General features: G+C 47.0%; 1 protein-coding gene across 3 annotated transcripts in view; it reads right to left on the bottom strand.

Moving 5' to 3' along the window:
• Nucleotides 1-3332: 3332 nt before the first annotated feature.
• The window catches only part of LOC139576857 (angiopoietin-related protein 2-like), a 34865-nt gene continuing 12952 nt past the window's right edge, over nucleotides 3333-25245 (bottom strand). For all 3 annotated transcript variants that reach the window (XM_071403401.1, XM_071403400.1, XM_071403399.1), the window contains 3 exons: nucleotides 9466-9659; nucleotides 8008-8278; nucleotides 3333-7837 (listed from right to left, as the gene is read on the bottom strand). In XM_071403401.1, coding sequence (XP_071259502.1) covers nucleotides 7638-7837; nucleotides 8008-8278; nucleotides 9466-9659 — 665 coding nt within the window. In that variant the 3' untranslated portion in view covers nucleotides 3333-7637. The remainder of the gene's footprint in view (nucleotides 7838-8007; nucleotides 8279-9465; nucleotides 9660-25245) is intronic.

Below are 25245 nucleotides of genomic sequence, written 5' to 3' on the forward strand. Positions count from 1 at the left end.
GTAGCAGACGAAGGAAGCGAGTTGTGAGCGTATTCTGCCCAGGGGAGCTGTTCTGCCCAAGACGCAGGGTTTCGAAAAGAAAGGCTGCGTAATATGCGACCAATCGACTGATTGGCCCTTTCTGCTTGACCGTTAGACTGGGGATGAAACCCGGAAGAGAGACTGACGGAAGCACCAATCAAACGACAGAACTCCCTCCAAAACTGTGACGTGAATTGCGGGCCTCTGTCTGAAACGGCGTCTAACGGGAGGCCATGAATTCTGAACACATTCTCAATGATGATTTGTGCCGTCTCCTTAGCGGAAGGAAGCTTAGCGAGGGGAATGAAATGTGCCGCCTTAGAGAACCTATCGACAACCGTAAGAATCACAGTCTTCCCCGCAGACGAAGGCAGACCGGTAATAAAGTCTAAGGCGATGTGAGACCATGGTCGAGAAGGAATGGGAAGCGGTCTGAGACGACCGGCAGGAGGAGAGTTACCTGACTTAGTCTGCGCGCAGTCCGAACAAGCAGCCACGAAACGGCGCGTGTCACGCTCCTGAGTAGGCCACCAAAACCGCTGGCGAATAGAAGCAAGCGTACCCCGAACGCCGGGGTGGCCAGCTAACTTGGCAGAGTGAGCCCACTGAAGAACAGCCAGACGAGTAGAGACAGGAACGAACAGAAGGTTACTAGGACAAGCGCGCGGCGACGCAGTGTGAGTGAGTGCTTGCTTTACCTGTCTCTCAATTCCCCAGACAGTCAACCCGACAACACGCCCTTCAGGGAGAATCCCCTCGGGGTCGGTAGAAGCCACAGAAGAACTAAAGAGACGGGATAAGGCATCAGGCTTGGTGTTCTTATTTCCCGGGCGATAAGAAATCACGAACTCGAAACGAGCGAAAAACAACGCCCAACGAGCTTGACGTGCATTAAGTCGTTTGGCAGAACGGATGTACTCAAGGTTCTTATGGTCAGTCCAAACGACAAAAGGGACGGTCGCCCCCTCCAACCACTGTCGCCATTCGCCTATGGCTAAGCGGATGGCGAGCAGTTCGCGGTTACCCACATCATAGTTGCGTTCCGATGGCGACAGGCGATGAGAAAAATAAGCGCAAGGATGGACCTTATCGTCAGAATGGAAGCGCTGGGACAGAATGGCTCCCACGCCCACCTCTGAAGCGTCAACCTCGACAATGAATTGTTTAGTGACGTCAGGAGTAACAAGGATAGGAGCGGATGTAAAACGCTTCTTGAGGAGATCAAAAGCTCCCTGGGCGGAACCGGACCACTTAAAGCACGTCTTGACAGAAGTCAGAGCTGTGAGAGGGGCAGCCACTTGACCGAAATTACGAATGAAACGCCGATAGAAATTAGCGAAACCGAGAAAGCGCTGCAACTCGACACGTGACTTAGGAACGGGCCAATCGCTGACAGCCTGGACCTTAGCGGGATCCATCTGAATGCCTTCAGCGGAAATAACAGAACCGAGAAATGTGACAGAGGAGACATGAAAGGCGCACTTCTCAGCCTTCACGTAGAGACAATTCTCTAAAAGGCGCTGGAGTACACGTCGAACGTGCTGAACATGAATCTCGAGTGACGGTGAAAAAATCAGGATATCGTCAAGGTAAACGAAAACAAAGATGTTCAGCATGTCTCTCAGTACATCATTAACTAATGCCTGAAAGACAGCTGGAGCATTAGCGAGACCGAACGGCAGAACCCGGTATTCAAAATGCCCTAACGGAGTGTTAAACGCCGTTTTCCACTCGTCCCCCTCTCTGATGCGCACGAGATGGTAAGCGTTACGAAGGTCCAACTTAGTAAAGAACCTGGCTCCCTGCAGAATCTCGAAGGCTGACGACATAAGGGGAAGCGGATAACGATTCTTAACCGTTATGTCATTCAGCCCTCGATAATCCACGCAGGGGCGCAGAGTACCGTCCTTCTTCTTAACAAAAAAAACCCCCGCTCCGGCGGGAGAGGAAGAAGGCACCACGGTACCGGCGTCGAGAGAAACAGACAGATAATCCTCGAGAGCCTTACGTTCGGGAGCCGACAGAGAGTATAGTCTACCCCGAGGGGGAGTGGTCCCCGGAAGGAGATCAATACAACAATCATACGACCGGTGAGGAGGAAGAGAGTTGGCTCTGGACCGACTGAAGACCGTGCGCAGATCATGATATTCCTCCGGCACTCCTGTCAAATCACCAGGTTCCTCCTGAGAAGAGGGGACAGAAGAAACAGGAGGGATAGCAGACATTAAACACTTCACATGACAAGAAACGTTCCAGGATAGGATAGAATTACTAGACCAATTAATAGAAGGATTATGACATACTAGCCAGGGATGACCCAAAACAACAGGTGTAAAAGGTGAACGAAAAATCAAAAAGGAAATGGTCTCACTGTGGTTACCAGATACTGTGAGGGTTAAAGGTAGTGTCTCACATCTGATACTGGGGAGAAGACTACCATCTAAGGCGAACATGGGCGTGGGCTTCCCTAACTGTCTGAGAGGAATGTCATGTTTCCGAGCCCATGCTTCGTCCATAAAACAACCCTCAGCCCCAGAGTCTATCAAGGCACTGCAGGAAGCAGCCGAACCGGTCCAGCGTAGATGGACCGACAAGGTAGTACAGGATCTTGATGGAGAGACCTGAGTAGTAGCGCTCACCAGTAGCCCTCCGCTTACTGATGAGCTCTGGCTTTTACTGGACATGACATGACAAAATGTCCAGCAGAACCGCAATAGAGGCAAAGGCGGTTGGTGATTCTCCGTTCCCTCTCCTTAGTCGAGATGCGAATACCTCCCAGCTGCATGGGCTCAGTCTCTGAGCCGGTGGGAGGAGATGGTTGAGATGCGGAGAGGGGGAACACCGTTAACGCGAGCTCTCTTCCACGAGCTCGGTGACGAAGATCTACCCGTCGTTCTATGCGGATGGCGAGTGCAATCAAAGAGTCCACGCTGGAAGGAACCTCCCGGGAGAGAATCTCATCCTTAACCTCAGCGTGGAGTCCCTCCAGAAAACGAGCGAGCAACGCCGGCTCGTTCCAGTCACTGGAGGCAGCAAGAGTGCGAAACTCTATAGAGTAATCCGTTATGGATCGATCACCTTGACATAGGGAAGCCAGGGCCCTGGAAGCCTCCTTCCCAAAAACTGAACGATCAAAAACCCGTATCATCTCCTCTTTAAAGTTCTGATAATCGTTAGAACACTCAGCCCTTGCCTCCCAGATAGCTGTGCCCCACTCCCGAGCCCGACCAGTAAGGAGTGATATGACGTAAGCGATCCGAGCTCTCTCTCTTGAGTATGTGTTGGGCTGGAGAGAGAACACAATATCACACTGGGTGAGAAAGGAGCGACACTCAGTGGGCTGCCCAGAGTAACATGGTGGGTTATTAACCCTAGGTTCCGGAGACTCGGAAGACCAGGAAGTAGCTGGTGGCACGAGACGAAGACTCTGAAACTGTCCTGAGAGGTCGGAGACCTGAGCGGCCAGGGTCTCAACGGCATGACGAGCAGCAGACAATTCCTGCTCGTGTCTGCCGAGCATTGCTCCCTGGAACTCGACGGCAGTGTTGCGAGAATCCGTAGTCGCTGGGTCCATTCTTGGTCGGATCCTTCTGTTATGCTGGTGAATGAGGACCCAAAAGCGACTTAATAGAAACAGAGTCTTTATTCCAGTCTTAAACAAAAAACGATACTCCTGGATATTATCTTAGGTAAATCCAAAACAGGAAAACTGAAATCCTCTCGTCAGTAGAGAGGAACGACTGGAGACGCGACCACAGACTGCAGGTCGCTTCGGGAAGGCACAGGCCGTAGCTGACATAGACACTTGCTCACACGCAGCATCTGAAGATGGCAAAAACACGACAGGGCGGAACAAGGACACAGAACAGCAAACATCAAACAAGGATCCGACAAGGACAGAAGCGGAAAACAGAGGGAGAAATAGGGACTCTAATCAGAGGGCAAAATAGGGGACAGGTGTGAAAGAGTAAATGAGGTAGTTAGGAGAATGAGGAACAGCTGGGAGCAGGAACGGAACGATAGAGAGAGAGAGCGAGAGAGGGAGAGAGGGAGGGGGAGAGAGAGGGATAGAAAGAGAATCTCCACTGAGATTCTCTGCCTCTAACCCTGTTACAGGGGCTGAGTCACTGGCTTGCTGGTGCTCTTTCATGCCGTCCCTAGGAGGGGTGCGTCACTTGAGTGGGTTGAGTTACTGACGTGATCTTCCTGTCTGGGTTGGCGCCCCCCCTTGGTTTGTGCTGTGGTGGAGACCTTTGTGGGCTATACTCGGCCTTGTCTCAGGATTGTAAGTTGGTGGTTGAGGATTTCCCTCTAGTGGTGCGGGGGCTGTGCTTTGGCAAAGTGGGTGGGGTTATATCCTTCCTATTTGGCCCTGTCCGGGGGTTTCTTCGGATGGGGCCACAGTGTCTCCTGACCGCTCCTGTCTCAGCCTCCAGTATTTATGCTGCAGTAGTTTGTGTCGGGGGGCTAGGGTCAGTTGGTTACCTGGAGTACTTCTCCTGTCTTATCCAGTGTCCTGTGTGAATTTAAGTATGCTCTCTCTAATTCTCTCGTTCTCTCTTTCTCTCTGAGAACCTGAGCCCTAGGACCATACGTCAGGACTACCGGGCATGATGACACCTTGCTGTCCCCAGTCCGCCTGGCCTTGCTGCTATTCCAGTTTCAACTGTTCTGCCTGTGGTTACGGAACCCCTACCTGTCCCAGACCTGCTGTTTTCAACTCTTAATGATCGGCTATGAAAAGCCAACTGAGATTTATTCCTGATTATTATTTGACCATGCTTGTCATTTATGAACATTTTGAAAATCTTGGCTCTCTCTAATTTTCTCCTTCTCTCTTTCTTTCTCTCGGAGGACCTGAGCCCTAGGACCATACGTCGGGACTACCGGCCGTGGTGACTCCTTGCTGTCCCCAGTCCGCCTGGCCTTGCTGCTATTCCAGTTTCAACTGTTCTGCCTGCGGTTATGGAACCCCTACCTGTCCCAGACCTGCTGTTTTCAACTCTTAATGATCGGCTATGAAAAGCCAACTGAGATTTATTCCTGATTATTATTTGACCATGCTTGTCATTTATGGAAATTTTGAAAATCTTGGCTCTCTCTAATTTTCTCCTTCTCTCTTTCTTTCTCTCGGAGGACCTGGGCCCTAGGACCATGCGTCGGGACTGCCGCCCGTGGTGACTCCTTGCTGTCCCCAGTCCGCCTGGCCTTGCTGCTATTCCAGTTTCAGCTGTTCTGCCTGCGGTTATGGAACCGCCACCTGTCCCAGACCTGTTGTTTTTCAACTCTTGATGATCGGCTATGAAAAGCCAACTGAAAATTATTCATGATTATTATTTGACCATGCTTGTCACTTATGAACATTTTTGAACATCTTGGCATAGTTCTGTTATAATCTCCACCCGGCACAGCCAGAAGAGGACTGGCCACCCCTCATAGCCTGGTTCCTCTCTAGGTTTCTTCCTAGGTTTTGGCCTTTCTAGGGAGTTTTTCCTAGCCACCGTGCTTCTACACCTGCATTACTAGCTGTTTGGGGTTTTAGGCTGGGTGTCTGTACAGCACTTCGAGATATTAGCTGATGTACGAAGGGCTATATAAAATAAAATTGATTGATTGATTGAAAGAGGGAAAGAACCTAATAAGACCAGCAGAGGGAAACGAATAGAAGGGAAGCACAGGGACAAGACATGATAATCAATGACAAAACATGACACCATCGGTCTTAAATGGAAGAAGTTTGGAACCATCAAGACTCTTCCTAGAGCTGGCCCGCCCGGCTAAACTGAGCAATTAGGGGACAAGGGCCTTGGTCAGGGAGTGACCAAGAAACTGATGGTCACTCTGACAGAGTTCCAGAGTTCCTCTGTGAAGATGTGAGAACCTTCCAGAAGGACAACCATCTCTGCAGCACTCCACCAATCAGGCCTTTGTGGTAGAGTGCCCAGACGGAAGCCACTCCTCAGTAAAAGGCACGAGCGCCGCTTGGAGGCACCTAAAGAACTCCGCTCATAAGAAACAAGATTCTCTGGTCTGATGAAACCAAGATTGAACTCTTTGGCCTGAATGCCAAGCGTCATATCTGGAGGAAACCTGGCACCATCCCTACAGTGAAGCATGGTAATGGCATGCGGTGGGGATGTTTTTCAGCGGAAGGGACTGGGAGACTAGTCAGGATCAAGGGAAAGATGAACAGAGCAAAGTACAGAGAGATCTTTGATGAAAACCTGCTCCAGAGTGCTCAGGACCTCAGACTGGGGTGAAGGTTCACCTTCCAACAGGACAATGACCATAAGCACACAGCCAAGACAACGCAGGAGTGGCTTTGGGACAAGTGTCTGTATGTCCTTGAGTGGCCCAGCCAGAGACTGGACTTGAACCTGATCGAACATCTCTGGAGAGACCTGAAAATAGCTGTGCAGCGACACTCCCCATCCAATCATGACAGAGCTTGAGAGGATCTGCAGAGAAGAATGGGAGAAACTCCCCAAATACAGGTGTTCCAAGCTTGTAGCATCATACCAAAGAAGACTCAAGGCTGTAATCGCTGCCAAAGGTGCTTCAACAAAGTACTGAGTAAAGGGTCTGAATACTTATGTAAATGTAATATTTCATTATTTTTTTAATGTATAAATTTGCTAAACTTTCTAAAAACCTGTTTTTGTTTTGTCATTATGGGGTATTGTGTGTAGATTGATGAGGGGCAAAAACGATTTAATTAATTTTAGAATAAGTCTGTAACGTAACAAAATGTAAAAAAAGTCAAGGGGTTTGAATATTTTCCGAATGCACTGTATGATTAAGTCAGTTGTCATTATTCCCTGTACCTTGCACTCCGCCACACTAGCAGTATGTTTAGTGGAATGATCTAAATCATTGTTTACTTTGAGTTTGTAAGCCAGATATCAGCTCATAACTGTTGACAGTACCAGTGCTGTAGAGCAAACTATTGTATCTATTCCCCCTTTTACATGGGTGGTAGACATTAGATTGTGTATGTTGACAAAGATTATGGCTAACATATTAAGAGTACCTGTCTATACCATGGTTTAAGAAATGTGATTATTGTTTCCTATAAATTACTCACCTGAAGAGCTTGATTTAAACACCATAAGGCTAGTCACTGGATATATTGTCCTGTGTCATCTTCATTCTCATAAAATTATGTTCTGCACTATAACACATACGGACTACAATATAGGATTGCTATCCCAAGCTACTTAGTGTGAGCACTGTGAACTGACATACACTCTCTTTTCCTCCTGTTTTCTCCCATATGAATCACACCGTACCATCAGTTCTAAGGCAGCAGTACACTTTGCTCAAAGTTAAGTAAACAGACACATTTGAACTAAATTTAAAGGGAGCGAAGCAAGCATACAGCCACACCGTTACATGTGTTTGTCTGTGGAGCAACAGGATGCACCCTGCTTCTCCTGTATTGCTCTTCCAAGAGTCCTGCCTGAGGCTTAGATATTGCACTTTCTATGTCATCATCTTCTTGATCTGGCTGTGTGAGATGCCTTTATTTCAGAGTTCAAGAGTTGTTGTTTGAATTTAAGTTTTTGTGGAGAGGAAGTCGTTTTGAAAAGGGGCTAATTTGTCTTGTTAATGGATATTTAATGAAAGGTGTTTGGGTTCGGTCGTATCATCATAGATACTTTCTTCAGGGAGTAGGCACCTCCTCTGAATTCAGCCCAGTAGACTCCATCTTGGTAGCGACTGCGGTAGTGTCCTCCTCTGTACCATACTCCGTTGAGGTTAGAATGAGCACATGCATTGTACCACCAGCCTCCCTTCTGGTAGTGGGCACAGTTACCTGGGTTGAAGCAAATATCAGTTAGACAACATTGTAGAATCTCAACAAAAATGTATTGTGGGCTTACAGTATGGACTAGGCTAATTGTTAGTTAACTGAGTCAGAACTCAGAACACTAGAAACGTTATCTCGTGTTTCTGTTTCAACGTGACTGCGTGAGTGTGTGCTACCTGTATATGCATCATGGTCTCTGTCCAGCGTAGTGAACTGTTTGCCACTGTGCCAGGTGAGGGAGTCTCCGGCGTTGCCATGGTAGCGGCCCACCCTGAGCTTGTAGAAGTCTTCCTCAGGCTCCAGCCTGAAGCTGGCGTACTCTGCAAACACCTTCCTGCCAGACCAGTCTTCCAGAGTCACCAGCAGCTTGTAGTTCCTCTGGTTGGTCAGCCAGTAGATGTTCTCCAGGCCCAGCCAATACTCTCCATCGATGTTCCCAAAGCCTTGCTATGAGGGGCAAAGTGAGAATACATACAACACAGTCAGCATGATGGGCTTTACACAAGTCCCTTCAGCTGAAAGCAGTTGGTCTTGAGGTCTGGGGGATAATTCAGAGCCTCTTCTCTAGTCGGTGCCCCGGAAGTACTGAGATAAACAGTCCCTCTAGATGCTCTGACAGTAAAGGTCAATATGAATCTGTCTTAGAGTGTTGTTTATTGTCAGGGAAGGTACCAGCAAATAGCCCATGAGCCTACTACACCATAGCCAGTATTCAGTGGTCAGATCTTCACTGTCTTGCAATTATAAAAAATTATTTAATGGCCTGTAGAGGAGAATGGGGGATCTACAAGATGTGTGCTGGTCTGGACTGTTCTGCCTCAGTTCCGTGTCAGGACAGGTCACTGGATGTGATATGTTTTACATTACATTGCACATGCTTTGAATCATGGGAAGATCTGGCAATTGTACACATTTAATTCCCATGTGTTTTAATGTGTATTGTAAAGGTCTTGGAAAGTTCTCTGGCAAGGATTTAAACAAGATTCTTGCAAATTGTCTGTCTGCCCTATGATGTTTGCACTCAAATTGTTTTGCCTTGTTGCAGTACTTTAGATCCTTACACTAGCCAGACCCTTTTCACCTCATTCCCCACTGGCAATATTCATCCCTTAGTATTTCATGCTGTCCTCATGACTGCCTGTGTAATGTTGTGTAACTACCTGAATTCAGACATTTATTTTTCCTCAAACCATTGCTATGATGTAAATATAAATCATTTTCATGGACCATGAATAATTTTTCAGTGGGCAATATTTATATTGTGGCATTTATTTCCAGTATGGCAGCTTTTCATCCACATGTTTCTCATTAAGCCTGTATGCGTCCTGTGTGGACTAATTTCACAAAGACCCAACTCATGTTGACGGATGGTATGAGTCATCGGCCAGTGGTGTGACTGACAGGTGCAAAACCCTGTAGGTACAGGCAGTGCAAGAGACCATTCTCCTCAAACCTCAACAATTACTTAGTTTATTTATTAGTTTATATCGTTTTAACGTCAGACACACCAGACATAAGTCACCTGTTTCACTTCGAACTACAGCCAATGTTCAGCATACAGACACAGTTCTACATAGAACCTGCCTCCCCCTTTTACTAAATGAGTTTGCCTTAGAGTGGGGCTGTTTACATACCTTGTAAGTCTCCCAGTTCCTGAAGAAGTTCACTGAGCCGTCCAGTCTTCTCTGGATGACGGTCCAGCCACCAGGGTCGTGTCTCTGGTCACACCACACCTGCATTAGTTTGTTGGCGTTCTCTGGCTTCACCAGGTACATGCCACTGGCCGTGTGGCCATCCTCAAGGGCCTGTAGGCAGTCCTTCCATGGCCCTGCATGGGACAGGAAATGAGACAGACACAGTGGTTAGACAGAAAGCCTGGTGGAGCCAGTGGAGGTTGTCAAAGGATATTTTTTTCTATAATATGAGTCATTTTTATATTCATAATTAACCCTTGTGTGGTGTTCATGTTTTTGTTATTCACCCAATGTTTGCGGGTCTGGACCCACAACATTATTGGGTTTTTAAAACAATACAGCCATAACAATTTTAGAAAAAAATACTTAACACTTAATATTTATATGTTGACTGATATCAATTACAAGGAATATAGACAGCATACATGATTAATATTTGCCATTTACCTCTGCTAGATCACATTGATCAATAAAAGGGCTATTCGTTTTTTTAAATAAAATGTGATTTATGTAAACAAAAATCTATTATAATCAAGACATGGGTGTAAAAAAATCATGTTTATCTTGAACAAATATAAATGAAACAAGGTTTTCATCACTATTGATGTTTATTGCTTTGAACTGAACACATTGGAAGGACAAATGTTACATACGGTATTTTATGGAAATGATAAATGAGCCCCATTGAACACAAATTAAGGCCGGTCTACACACCACATGAGGGACAGAGTTTTACTGTGTGTGTGTTGCAAATGTATTTATTGCATTTGATGCATGTGTACTGTGTCTTCCTGTCCTTCTTGGGTCCACACACATCGCAGTGCTTCTTCTTGTTGCTACCGGTTGCAATCTAGAATGATGAAAACACTTAGTTCAGGAATTTTACTAACATCTCACTCACTCGCATATATAGTTACAGCAGGCCAAGGTAGGAGAGTCAGACACACACATGCAACAACATCACTCACACTTACTTCCGGGATTGGAGTTGTTGGTTCTGTGGGTCGGACGGATGGGGCACCAGCATCCTCCTCACGATGGCTGCAGAAGCTGGGGTCCTTGGGATATGTTGCCTCCTCTGGATTTGAGGTCTTACCAATGCCTTGCCCAGCTCCTAGAGAAAGTGCCATCTCCTCTGGAGCTTCCCTCTGTTCCAATCTGGGTTCAAGGCCATCCAGATGACAAACGGGTTGTACACCGAGATGTCCAAGATGTTGAAGAATATCGTAGGGTTCTTCTTTTCAGCTGTAGCCAGTCACCAGCTTCTCTAAATTGTCCACCCCTCATTTTGTGGCATTGTAATAAATTATGATTTCTGTTTTTTGATGTTCCTGGCCACAGCGTACTCATGAGTACCACATTTTTGCCTTTCTTTGGCACGTAGGACACTAGGGACGTGTAGGCCGTGCACACAAATGTAGAGGAATTGATAGGCCTGTTCTGTGTATTCAACAGCTGAGTTGGGAGCTCTGGCTTGTTTTTTCATACTGTTCCTACCATCGTCAGCTTCATCTTGGGGATCTCCTGTCCCAGCTTGTGCGAAGTAAAAAAATTATTTCATATGATGTTGTGGCCACGGAGTCCCTGTGTCACGTCCAGGACAACCCACATCCCTTGGTTATTCTCAGGGGCTCTTCCATCTGGCTTCCCCATATACACTTGCAAGTTCCACGCATATGATGAAGCAGCATCACAGGCAGCCCAGATCTTGATTCCATATTTTGTATGTTTAGACGGTATGTACTGCCTAAAGGGGCAGTGTCCCCTAAATGGTATAAGCTGCTCATCAACAGTAACGTTGGGCCCAGGGTTGTGAAACAGGGGGAGGCGGTCCACCCACTTGTCCCACACTGACCTGATTGCAGCTAGCTTGTCTCTCTGCCGCCGAGCTGGTCTGGTGTCTCGGTTATCGAAGCGAATAATCCTGGAAATAATGTGGAAGTTTTCCAGAGACATTGTTGAACGGAAAAGTTCTCTGCCAGTTTCTGCATCCCACAGGGATTCCCAATGTATTCCCCAATTGGATCTGAAAACACCAGCAAGGATAAGAACCCGAAAGTATGCATGTAAATGAGTTTGGTCCATCTCATTCCATCGCTCTCCAAAAACACGCTTTCCCTCCAAATTAGTGCAGTCCAGAATGATTTTCTGGATTGTGACTGGGATGAACAGTTCAAAAGAAGACTTTATGTCCTGCCCATGAGTAACCGCCGTCGGCCCTGGTTGCATCCTTATCACATTGACAGCTATGCAGGGTGGCTCATTCCTTGGGCATTTTTTTTTACATCCATATTTCTCCTCCTGCAGGCTGCTGATGAGCTGGTTGCTGACAGGCTGGTCCTGGGGTTGGCTGCTGACGGGCTGGTCCTGGGGCTGGCTGAGGGTCAATCTCATCCTCTTCTTCCAACTCACTGTCAGACTCCGAATTGACAAAGACATGATCCTCATATTCGGAAAATTCTTCATCTTCCAAAGTGAAAGATGCTCCTTCCACACTAGCTTCTCTCTCTACAAACATTATTTCTAAGGTCCTCTGATCAGAGATTATTTTTTACATACTGATTGATTGTGGTAAGGAGTAGACATGCAAAGCTATTTATTTGTTGAGTCCCTCCCCCAATTTGCACCTGGCTGGGGTAGAGTGTGGGAAAATACTGCATGTTTTACAATGTATCGAAATAATGTATTGTAATAACATTGTGTAGGTTCCCGCAAGACATTGTGTAGTTTCACACACTACAAAGGGTAAAGAGTGTGAGGAGAGGAGAGTGCGGGAGACAGGCAGGGAGACAGACAGGTTCTTGGTGCTTTGTTGAAACAGCAGGCCCAGGGAGGAGGAAGACAGGGTGAAGGCACACAGCAAACCTTTTTGTTTCATTTTTACTTGTTTTCACCTACACACACACTTTTCTACACTTTTTTATTAACCTCGGGTCCAGTGGACCCAAACACCACATACTGTATGTAATATGCATCTGTAGGGGGGTGCACAGTGTGCACTCAATGAACATGTGTTATTTTACATGTTCTTCACAGAAAATGAGCCAAGGCCAATGAGTCTCAGGTTGAAAAAATAATTAATTAGATCATTTTTCTTTAGTAAACATTAAAAATGGGTCCCACAGACCTGAATACCACACAAGGGTTAATACAATGTTCTTATTGTGTGACCATCACAGTACTGGGGATAGATGCTATGCATCCTAATTGAAAAGACCACAGCATCATGTTACTGCTGCTACTCCCATTTTACAGTAGGAAAAGCTTTCAGTTTAAGGCCAGGATTGACTTTGGTTGCTGCTCTCACAAGTGAAATGACTGCAGGCTGTGCAGCCAAGAGCAACATTGGCATATGGCTATAGGGAGACCTGATTGCTGAATGATGCAACAGTAGCAGATACTGTAGATCAGCAGGTACTGTAAAGGTCCCTTGTTGATGAATGATATCATGGGCATTGGGCTGTAGAAAACACTCTTTTGTTGAAGTAGAGTTGGAAAGTCTCTTAATATTTAATCACTGTCTTCCTGAACCCCTATTAAACCCTTGCATGTTTCTTATGTTGTTATTGTCAATGGGTGTTTTGACCTACCCCATTGGAGGTCAAACCACATCCTCTACTATACTGACCCAGAGAGCAGTTGTGCTGTCATGCAGATCGGAGACATTCTATGTGATTGATAGTGTTTTCATATAGCGTGTTATCTCAGCAGTGGGCTTTAGCTCGGCCATTCTCTGGTAATCTAATCTCAGATATCAGCCATTAAAACTCTACTGAGACAATGGCCTCCTTCATCTGGAAAGGCCTGTGTATTTGTGGACACACAATGTGCCATACAGCTGTCTGTCCACCTTTCAGCACAATATTGTTTTGAACATTTGTTTTAGGACTGATGCCCAACTGAGCGTTCTACTCAATGCAGTCTTTTTTATTAATTGAACCTTTTTTTAAGAATGTGAAATGTCAGAATAATAGAGAGAATGATTTCTTTCAGCTTTTATTTCTTTCATCACATTCCCAGTGGGTCAGAAGTTTACATACACTCAATTAGTATTTGGTAGCATTGCCTTTAAATTGTTTAACTTGGGTCAAACGTTTCAAGTAGCCTTCCACAAGCTTCCCACAATAAGTTGGGTGAATTTTGGCCCATTCCTCCTGACAGAGCTGGTGTAACTGAGTCAGGTTTGTTAGCCTCCTTGCTCGCACACGCTTTTTCAGTTCTGCCCACAAATCTTCAACGGGATTGAGGTCAGGGCTTTGTGATGGCCACTCCAATACCTTGATATTGTTGTCCTTAAGCTATTTTTCCACAACTTTGGAAGTATGCTTGGGGTCATTGTCCATTTGGAAGACCCATTTGCGACCAAGCTTTAACTTCCTGACTGATGTCCTGAGATGTTGCTTCAATATATCCACATAATTTTCCTGCCTCATGATGCCATGTATTTTGTGAAGTGCACCAGTCTCTCCTGCAGCAAAGCACCCCTACAACATGATGCTGCCACCCCCATGCTTCACGGTTGGGATAGTGTTCTTCGGCTTGCAAGCCTCCCCCTTTTTCTTCCAAACATAACAATGTTCATTATGGCCAAACAGTTCTATTTTTGTTTCATCAGATCAGAGGGCATTTCTCCAAAAAGTACGACCTTTGTCCCCATGTGCAGTTGCAAACCGTAGTCTGGCTTTTTTATGGTGGTTTTGGAGCAGTGGCTTCTTCCTTGCTGAGCGGCCTTTCAGGTTATGTCGATATAGGACTCGTTTTACTGTGGATATAGATACTTTTGTACCTGTTTCCTCCAGCATCTTCACACGGTCCTTTGCTGTTGTTCTGGGATTGATTTGCACTTTTCGAACCAAAGTACGTTCATCTCTATGAGACAGAACGCGTCTCCTTCCTGAGCGGTATGACGGCTGCATGGTCCCATGGTGTTTATACTTGTGTACTATTGTTTGTACAGATGAACGTGGTACCTTCAGGCGTTTGGAAATTGCTCCCAAGGATGAACCAGACTTGTGGAGGTCTACAATTTTTTTTCTGAGGTCTTTGCTGATTTCTTTTGATATTCCCATAATGTCAAGCAAAGATGCACTGAGTTTGAAGGTAGGCCTTGAAATACATCCACAGGTACACCTCCAATTGACTCAAATTATGTCAATTAGCCTATCAGAAGCTTCTAAAGCCATGCCATCATTTTCTGGAATTTTCCAAGCTGTTTAAAGGCACAGTCAACTTAGTGTATGTTAACTTCTGACACACTGGAATTGTGATAGAGTGAGTTATAAGTGAAATAATCTGTCTGTAAACAATTGTTGGAAAAATGACTTGTGTCATGTAGATGTCCTAACCGACCTGCCAAAACTATAGTTTGTTAACAAGAAATTTGTGGAGTGGTTGAAAAACAAGTTCTAATGACTCCAACCTAAGTGTATGTAAACTTCTGACTTTAACTGTATTTCTGATTAACTTTGCTAGCTCATGGCAACCTTGCCATCTCTTTAAAGTAAACTTGACCACATCATAATGATGACAAAGTTGTTTTAATCTACTTCAGCAATGTCCAAGCAGCAATGTTTCCAAGCCATTATAGTGTACATTTGATGAAACAGTCATTAGCCCCCATTCAGAAAGACTTGGCATCAACCATCAGCCAAACATCAATATGCTGCAGCATCTGTAGAACGTTTATAGAAATCGCAACGATGCAACCTAGTGCCGGGGGTGCAACCCATGAATATGCTAGCCCCTTTTCCAACTTGGAGAAGTACAAATACAGGCTATGCTCTGTCTTATGGTTGCACCTCCGTCGAGTAGAAATCATCATAACAATTCTAATAAATGCAAGAGTTGGGCAATAGATGAAAATACTGCAAATGTTTTCTTTTTTTATAATCCATCAGATTTGGACTTTTTACTGACATAGACAAATAATGTATGGAGTTCAGTGATTTTGGTGGGAATTCAGTGTCACGTTCCTGACCTATTTTTATGTTATTTTGATTATGTTTAGTTGGTCAGGGCGTGAGTTGGGGTGGGCATTGTATGTTGTGTGTGTTTGGTTAGTCTATGGGTGTTGTATGTGTATGGGATAGTGTTTGTTAGGTTGTCTAGTTATGTCTATGGCTGCCTAGATTGGGTCTCAATCAGAGACAGCTGTCATTCATTTGTCTCTGATTGGGAGCCATATTTAAGGTAGCCATAGGCAGTAGGCTTTTGTGGGTGTTTGTTTCCTGTGTCAGTGTTTGGACCACACAGGACTGTTTTGAGGTATGTCACGTTTGTTGTTTTGTAGTTTGTAGTGTTTTCTTGTTATTTACATTAAACATGTACAATTACCAATCCGCATCTTGGTCCGATCCATGCTCCTCCTCGTCTGAGGAGGAGAACGACTTTGACAGCCATTACAGAAACACCCACCACAACAGGACCAAGCGGAATGAGGAAGGAGGGCAAGAACTAAAGCAATGGAGAGAAGAGGAATGGAGTTGGGAGCAAATTTTCAATGGAGAAGGACCCTGGGCTAAGGTGGGAGAGAATCGCCGCTCTCGGGAGGAGAAGGAGGCAGCCACAGCCCAGGAGCGCTGGTATGAGGAGGCAGCACGTATGAGAGGCTGGAAGCCCGAGAGGCTCACCCAAAAATGTCTTGGGGGGGGGCTAAAGGGGAGTGTGGCGAAGCCGGGTAGGATACCTGAGCCAACTCCCCGGGCTTGCCGTGGAGTGAGAGGGCGTCGTACTGGTCAGACACCGTGTTATGCGGTAAAGCGCACGGTGTCCCCAGTACGCGTGCTTAGCCCAGTGCGGGCTATTCCACCTTGCCGCACTGGGAGGGCTAGGTTGGGCATCGAGCCGAGTGCCATGAAGCCGGCCCAACGTATCTGGTCTCCAGTACGTCTCCTCGGGCCGGCGTACATGGCACCAGCCTTACAGGTGGTGTCCCCGGTTCGCCTGCATAGCCCAGTGCGGGCTATTCCACCTCGCCGCACTGGCAGGGCTACGGGGACCATTCAACCTGGTAAGGTTGGGGAGGCTCGGTGCTCAAGAGCACGTGTCCTCCTTCACGGTCCGGTATATCCGGCGCCACCTTCCCACCCCAGCTCAGTACCACCAGTGCCTACACCACGCACCAGGCTTCCAGTGCATCTCCAGAGCCCTGTTCCTCCTCCACGCACTCTCCCTATGGTGCGTGTCTCCAGCCCAGTGCCTCCAGTTCCGGCACCACGCACCAAGCCTCCTGTGCGTCTCCAGAGCCCTGTGCGCACTGTTCCTTCTCCCCGCACTCGCCCTAAGGTGCGTGCCCTCAGCCCGGTACCTCCAGTTCCGGTACCACGCACCAGGCCTAGAGTGCGCCACGAGAGTCCAGTGTGCCCTGTTGTTGTTCCCCGCACTAGCCTGAAGGTGCGTGTCCTTAGCCCGGTACCTCCAGTTCCGGTACCACGCACCAGGCCTACAGTGCGTCTCAGCCGGCCAGAGTGCTGCCGTCTGCCCAGCGGCGCCTGAACTGCCCGTCTGCCCAGCGGCGCCTGAACTGCCCGTCTGCCCAGCGGCGCCTGAACTGCCCGTCTGCCCAGCGGCGCCTGAACTGCCCGTCTGCCCAGCGGCGCCTGAACTGCCCGTCTGCCCAACGCCGTCTGAACTGTCCGTCTGCCATGAGCCTGCAAAGCCGCCCGTCTGCCATGAGCCTGCAAAGCCGCCCGTCTGCCATGAGCCTGCAAAGCCGCCCGTCTGCCATGAGCCTACAGAGCCGTCCGCCAGACAGGAGCCGCTAGAGCCGTCAGCCAGACAGGAGCCGCTAGAGCCTTCCGCCAGACCGGATCAGCCAGAGCCTTCCGCAAGACCGGATCAGCCAGAGCCTTCCGCCAGACCGGATCAGCCAGAGCCTTCCGCCAGACCGGATCAGCCAGAGCCTTCCGCCAGACCGGATCAGCCAGAGCCTTCCGCCAGACCGGATCAGCCAGAGCCTTCCGCCAGACCGGATCAGCCAGAGCCTTCCGCCAGACCGGATCAGCCAGAGCCTTCCGCCAGATCTGACCAGCCAGAGCCGTCAGCCAGCCATGACCAGCCAGAGCCGTCAGCCAGCCATGACCAGCCAGAGCCGTCAGCCAGCCATGACCAGCCAGAGCCGTCAGCCAGCCAGGATCCGCCAGCCAGCCAGGATCCGCCAGCCAGTCTGGAGCTGCCGTCCCTCAGCCCGGAGCTGCCGTCCCTCAGCCCGGAGCTGCCGTCCCTCAGCCCGGAGCTGCCGTCCCTCATCCCGGTGCTGCCCCTTATCCCGGTGCTGCCCCTTATCCCGATGCTGCCCCTTCAGTTAGGTGGGTTTAGTTGGAGGGTGGTCATTGGGTGGGGGATACGGAAGCGGGGAGTGACTATGGTGGTGTGGGGACAGCGTCCAGAGCCGGAGCCACCACCGTGGACAGATGCCCACCCAGACCCTCCCCTAGACTTTTGGTGGTGCGTTCGGAGTACGCACCTTGAGGGGGGGGTTATGTCACGTTCCTGACCTATTTTTATGTTATTTTGATTATGTTTAGTTGGTCAGGGCGTGAGTTGGGGTGGGCATTGTATGTTGTGTGTGTTTGGTTAGTCTATGGGTGTTGTATGGGATAGTGTTTGTTAGGTTGTCTAGTTATGTCTATGGCTGCCTAGATTGGGTCTCAATCAGAGACAGCTGTCATTCATTTGTCTCTGATTGGGAGCCATATTTAAGGTAGCCATAGGCAGTAGGCTTTTGTGGGTGTTTGTTTCCTGTGTCAGTGTTTGGACCACACAGGACTGTTTTGAGGTATGTCACGTTTGTTGTTTTGTAGTTTGTAGTGTTTTCTTGTTATTTACATTAAACATGTACAATTACCAATCCGCATCTTGGTCCGATCCATGCTCCTCCTCGTCTGAGGAGGAGAACGACTTTGACAGCCATTACATTCAGGCATTGCATTTATTGTTGAATTTCACTTTTTCTTAGAATGCAATCATATATACATTTTCTTAATGTATCAGATATTTCGTGTTAAAATAGATAACTATTGGGCATATTTGCATTAATAAATTTACACAAAGGGATGGAACAGGGCTGAACATGGCTGCAACCATCAAACACTTTGGTCTACCCTACCTGCACTTACCTGTTCTGTCTACCCTACCTGCACTTACCTGTTCTGTCTACCCTACCTGCACTTACCTGTTCTGTCTACCCTACCTGCACTTACCTGTTCTGTCTACCCTACCTGCACTTACCTGTTCTGTCTACCCTACCTGCACTTACCTGTTCTGTCTACCCTACCTGCACTTACCTGTTCTGTCTACCCTACCTGCACTTACCTGTTCTGTCTACCCTACCTGGGGAATGTGTTGGGGTGTTCCAGCATCAGACTGTGTGGGTTTTGCAGCACTACAATGACACTTTTTGCAAAACATTACCTCAACTCAGATTTTCCTGAACCTTTTCAAGTGTACACTATTAATCTGGTTGTTTATTTAAGTTCATTTTACTGAATTGGACTAATTTAAGATAATCCTACTACATTAAAATCCTTATTTTACCTCAGTAACTCTGCCAGGGAGACCGCTGGAACTTATCCCAAATTCCAAAATGTTCAACCTTTCACTTCACGTTTAATTTATCTGACATAATTCCCAACTTGGCAGTTGGTTGTTTTACAGAAGTACTGTGATGAGGTATTTAATATGGCTATATTTTGAAGACAAATTTGAAAACTGACCATTTAAGCAATGTTGTGTCTTTCTGTAGGTTAAAGTATGTTTCCTTATCTCTGAAACATCCTCCACCACCATAGATGTTCTAATGCATTTAGCAGCATATGTAATATGATTCGCTGCATAGAAGTAACAGAACTGTATGCTAAAATGGATGCTCTGACAGATACCAAAGTCTGAGCAGGATGTGTTTTCTATTGTTCTGCAGTATAACATTTAACGAGGAATGAAGTTTATGTTAAATGCTGCACGTGTTTGGTTTATTAGTCTCTCTTGGTGTTCTCTTTGAAACTGGTTCATATCTGTAATAACATTAATTGGCTTATTGCCTGTTAGCCATTACTCTCCACTCAGAAGAGCTCTAGTCATCATACTTGGAAACCGGCTTATATTGGGCCGCTGGTGTAACAGTATAGCTTCCGTCCCTCTCCTCGCCCCTACCTGGGCTCGAACCAGGGACCCTCTGCACACATCTACAACTGCCTCCCACGACGCATCGTTACCCATCGCTCCACAAAAGCCACGGCCCTTGCAGAGCAAGGGGAACAACTACTTCAAGGTCTCAGAACGAGTGACGTCACCAATTGAAACACTATTAGCGTGCACCCCGCTAACTAGCTAGCCATTTCACATCAGTTACAATGGCTCCACTTCTCTAATTGGATGTGAAAGTATTTTCCTATTCAAGAGTTTACACTAGTGGTCACCAACCTTTTCTGCGTCAAAATCACTATCGCAGTCAAAAAGCAAGCCGAGATCTACCGCTCAGATTTTTTTTAAACATGTATTTTTTATTTACATTAACCTAATAAAAACTGTTCTGTAGGAACGAGGTTTGTGCAGTAGGCCTAATATATTATCCCAGCATATTGGCTATATACCTGGCCTGCCAATATTGTTCTTCTCAGACCAAATTATATTTGAAAACTCAAGCTTTCATAACATAATAGATAAGTTGATGTGCGAGGCACAGCTGAGTATAAATTGAAATAATTAGCTTTTTTATTTTACTGGACTGATGTTACCTGCATCTGATGGTCATGGTGCTTTCAAAACAATTGGGAACTCGGAAAAAAACTAGGTCAAATCATGATGTCAGTGATCTTCAGGTCGGAAAGTTGGAGCTCTAGAAAGATACCCATGTGTTTGATATATTTGATACCATTCTGCTGATACCGCTCCAGCCATTACTACAAGCCCGTCCTCCCCAATGAAGGTGTCACCAACCTCCTGTGGTATCGATACACTTGGCTACACATTTGTTGCAGCTGCAGCGCGAGTGGAAGTAGGGAGAAGCGCGCTTTATGTTTTGTAATAGTGTTGAATAAAAACAGTGTTGACAGTGCTGAATAAAAACATGAACTGGACCAGTTGGTGACCACTGGTTTACACTGATATGATTAGCCAACTGACCCTGTTTAGAACAAGATGTACATTTGTACAGAGACAAGAGGAAGAGAGGTATACACACAGAGACTGAAGGAGCTAGTCTGTGTCCAACCAGGGAATGGAAGCGAGCCCTGGTTTAAATTACTAGGAAAAGGCCGTTTGTGTGTGTTTGTGTTTGTGTGTTTGTGCGTGTGTGTGTGTGTGTGCGTGCGTGCGTCTGTCTGTCTGTCTGTCTGTCTGTCTGCGTGTGTCTGTGTGCGTGCGTGTGTCTGTCTGTGTGTGCGTGTGTGTGTCTGTGTGCGTCGTGTCTGCGTCTGTCTGTGTGCGTGCGTGTGCGTGCGTGTGTCTGTCTGTGTGTGTCTGTGTGTGTCTGTCTCTCTGTCTGTCTGTCTCTCTCTCTGTCTGTCTGTCTGTCTGTCTGTCTGTCTGTCTGTGTGTGTGTGTGTGCGTGCGTCTGTGTCTGTCTGTCTGTGTGTGTGTGAGAGAGAGTGTGAGAGAGAGAGTGTGAGAGAGAGAGTGTGAGAGAGAGAGTGTGAGAGAGAGAGTGTGAGAGAGAGAGTGTGAGAGAGAGAGTGTGAGAGAGAGAGAGAGAGAGAGAGTGTGAGAGAGAGAGAGAGAGAGAGAGAGAGAGAGAGGGAGAGAGAGAGAGAGAGAGAGAGAGAGAGAGAGAGAGAGAGAGAGAGAGAGAGAGAGAGGTGATGATCAGATGAGCTCCTGCATTTTTCAGCATTTTCTTTAAAAAAGATAGATTTAGAGTTAGTTAAACTTGGATTTTTTGTGGAACTGAGAGAGATACAGCTTCAACTGTATTCAACTGTAACTGACTTGATACAGCTTCAACTAGCACTGACGTGTCAAGTGAGAGGTGTCAAAGACCATTAGCCCAACAATGGCAGGAGAGTCGAATAGTCTACCCCAACCAAATGGAGAGGCCTTAGAAGCTCCCTCCTGCTGTTCAGAGGTAATTAAAATACAGTACCCTGTGAGTGTAAAGAATGATAAGGCAAGAAAAGAGCACAAAATGAAGCTCCTTATGGAAAATCAAGAGACACTTTTTGCTGACTATTACAAAAATGGGAACATCAGCAACCTTATCTTCCACACAAACCATCCCCTGGCATGGCACAGTGCTATATTAGCACACTACCCCTCTGTTAAGAGAGGGGGGGTTAACGAGGGGTGGAAACTCAGGATACTTGACAACGAGGACTCTGAGTCAGCTAACATAAATCTATATAAGTCTGGAACAGTATTGGTACAGGGCAACCCCAAACAGTTTCAGCTGGACTTTCACCTAATCAAAGAATTAGCCCAGCAGGAGAAGCTCTCCCTTGATAAAGATACCCCCACCCCAAGCGGGTCAGACCAGACCTCTTCATCATATAACCCCACAGACGAGCAACCCTCAGCAGACAGTCAACCTCCCAGTACAGAGCACTTCTCCCTCATTGAAATGAAGGATAAATTCACCCAGCTGGAGGTAAGGCAGGTGGAGCTGGAACAGCAGGTGATTACACTCCAGTCAGCACAGACCCAGACAACAGTCCAGCACAACAACCCCTTAACCAGACCAGGAGAGCTGGAGGTGGAGAGAGACATATCTGCACTCTGGACAGTGGTGAGACAACTTCAACAGGAGAAAGAGCAGAAGCAGGAGCAGAACAAAGCACTAGAGGAGAGGATCAGACTGCTGGAGGAGAGGGAGAGGGGGATGGAGGAGAGGATCAGACTGCTGGAGGAGAGGTTGAGGGGGATGGCATGTGACAGAGAACAACCCACTAGGGAGGTGGCCATCCCCACAGAGACGCCAGCAGAACAGCCCACCTCAGCACCGGACAAAAGTCTCGACACCACAGCAGAACAGTCCACACCAGACCCTGACCATAGAGTCAACATCACAGCAGAACAGACAAAAGAAAAAACCCAAGCCCAGCAGCTCTCACCCCCCCTGAGCACCCCCCCTGTCAGCCACCCTGATAGCCCTCCTGACAACCCCCCCACACCCACTGAGAACAAACACAAGACACAGATTGTTCTCCTTATGGACTCAAATGGGAAATATATAGAAGAAAAAAAACTTTTTCCCAAACACAGTGTGTCTAAACTCTGGTGTCCAAACACCCAGCGCGCCCTAGACCTTCTGTCTGAGGACAAACTAGGCTCACCTAGCCACATAATAATACACACAGGCACAAACGACCTGAGAGCAAAGCAGGAAAGGGTGGCCACAGCACTGAAGGGAGTGATTGAAAAAGCTTCTTCTACTTTCCCCAATGCACAAGTGGTTATCTCCACCCTGCTACCACGAAAAGACTTCCACCCTGCTACAATACAGCGGGTAAACGCAAGCATTTCCCGTGACTGTGCCTCAAAACCAAATGTTTTCCTGGCCCACCACTCCACCCTGGACTTGAACAGCCTCTATGACCAGGTCCACCTCTATAAGGCAGCAGTGCCCACCTTTGTCCGGACTCTAAAGGACATCGCTCTCAAACGCAGCCCCAACACTTCACACAGGAGCAACAGATCAATAGACACCCCACCCAGACCAGCGAGACACCCTCCAAGACCTGCAGGACCCCCCCGTGGACCTACACATAGAGGACCCACGCCAAGAGGACTTACATCCAGACCACAGCACCCCCAGACACATCCACACCCCCACCCCAACCAATCAACACCCCCCCACATCAACCATGCCCACACCCCATTTAGGCCCCCTCAGATCAGACCTATGCCACTCCTGCCCACCCCATGCACCCCACCCCCGCAAAGAGAGCATCAACATGGAAGTCACACATACGCCCAGGTAGTGAGCGGGCAAACAGGCCCAACCCCCACTCTTACACTCGCCCAAGCCAACGGCATGTACCAGATGCTCAGCAGGCTCTGCTCACACTTACTGGCCTGAGGCCAAACCACACGGCCAACAACATTGGACACTTTATGGAACAAAAAGCCTTCACTATATCATCCTGGAATATCCAAGGCCTGTGGTCATCTGCCTTTGGCCTAAAGAGCAGGAACACGGACTTCACCAAAGAAATCGGTAATGCAGACATTGTCATCCTGCAAGAAACATGGTATAGCGGAGACGGACCCACTGGTTGCCCTCTAGGTTACAGAGAGCTGGTAGTCCCATCCACCAAACTACCAGGTGTGAAACAGGGAAGGGACTCAGGGGGAATGCTAATTTGGTATAGAGCAGACCTAACTCACTCCATTAAATTAATCAAAACAGGAACATTTTACATTTGGCTAGAAATTCAAAAGGAAATTATCTTAACAGAGAAAAATGTCCTCCTGTGTGCTACCTATATCCCCCCACTAGAATCCCCATACTTTAATAAAGACAGCTTCTCCATCCTGGAGGGGGAAATCAATCATTTCCAGGCCCAGGGACATGTATTAGTCTGTGGCGACCTAAATGCCAGAACTGGACAAGAACCTGACACCCTCAGCACACAGGGGGACAAACACCTGCCTGCAGGTGACAGCATTCCCTCCCCCATATGCCCCCCTAGGCACAACTATGACAACATAACCAACAAAAACGGGTCACAACTCCTGCAGCTCTGTCGCACGCTGGGTATGTACATAGTCAATGGTAGGCTTCGAGGGGACTCCTATGGTAGGTTCACCTATAGCTCATCTCTTGGCAGTAGCACTGTAGACTACTTTATCACTGACCTCAACCCAGAGTCTCTCAGAGCGTTCACAGTCAGCCCACTGACACCCCTATCAGACCACAGCAAAATCACAGTCTACTTGAACAGAGCAATACTCAATCATGAGGCATCAAAGCCAAAGGAACTGAGTAACATTAAGAAATGCTATAGATGGAAGGAATGCAGTTTGGAAACCTACCAAAAAACAATTAGGCAACAGCAAATTCAATCCCTTTTAGACAACTTCCTGGGTAAAATGTTCCACTGCAATAGTGAAGGTGTAAACTTGGCAGTAGAAAATCTTAACAGTATATTTGACCTCTCAGCTTCCCTATCAAATCTAAAAATCTCAAATAGAAAACCGAAGAAAATGAACAACAATGACAAATGGTTTGATAAAGAATGCAAAAATCTAAGAAATAAATTGAGGAACCTGTCCAACCAAAAACATAGAGACCCGGAAAACCTGAGTCTACGCCTTCACTATGGCGAATCACTAAAACAATACAGAAATACACTACGGAAAAAGAAGGAACAGCACGTCAGAAATCAGCTCAATGTAATTGAAGACTCCATAGACTCTAACCAATTCTGGGAAAATTGGAAAACACTAAACAAACAACAACACGAAGAATTATCTATCCAAAATGGAGATGTATGGGTAAACCACTTCTCCAATCTTTTTGGCTCTATAACAAAGAATAAAGAACAAAAACATATACATGATCAAATACAAATCCTAGAATCAACTATTAAAGACTACCAGAACCCATTGGATTCTCCAATTACCTTGAATGAGTTACAGGACAAAATAAAAACCCTCAAACCCAAAAAGGCCTGTGGTGTTGATGGTATCCTTAATGAAATGATCAAATATACAGACAACAAATTCCAATTGGCTATACTAAAACTCTTTAACATCGTCCTTAGCTCTGGCATCTTCCCCAATATTTGG

The sequence above is a fragment of the Salvelinus alpinus genome, chromosome 5, assembly GCF_045679555.1.
Source record: "Salvelinus alpinus chromosome 5, SLU_Salpinus.1, whole genome shotgun sequence".
Classification (NCBI taxonomy): domain Eukaryota; kingdom Metazoa; phylum Chordata; class Actinopteri; order Salmoniformes; family Salmonidae; genus Salvelinus; species Salvelinus alpinus.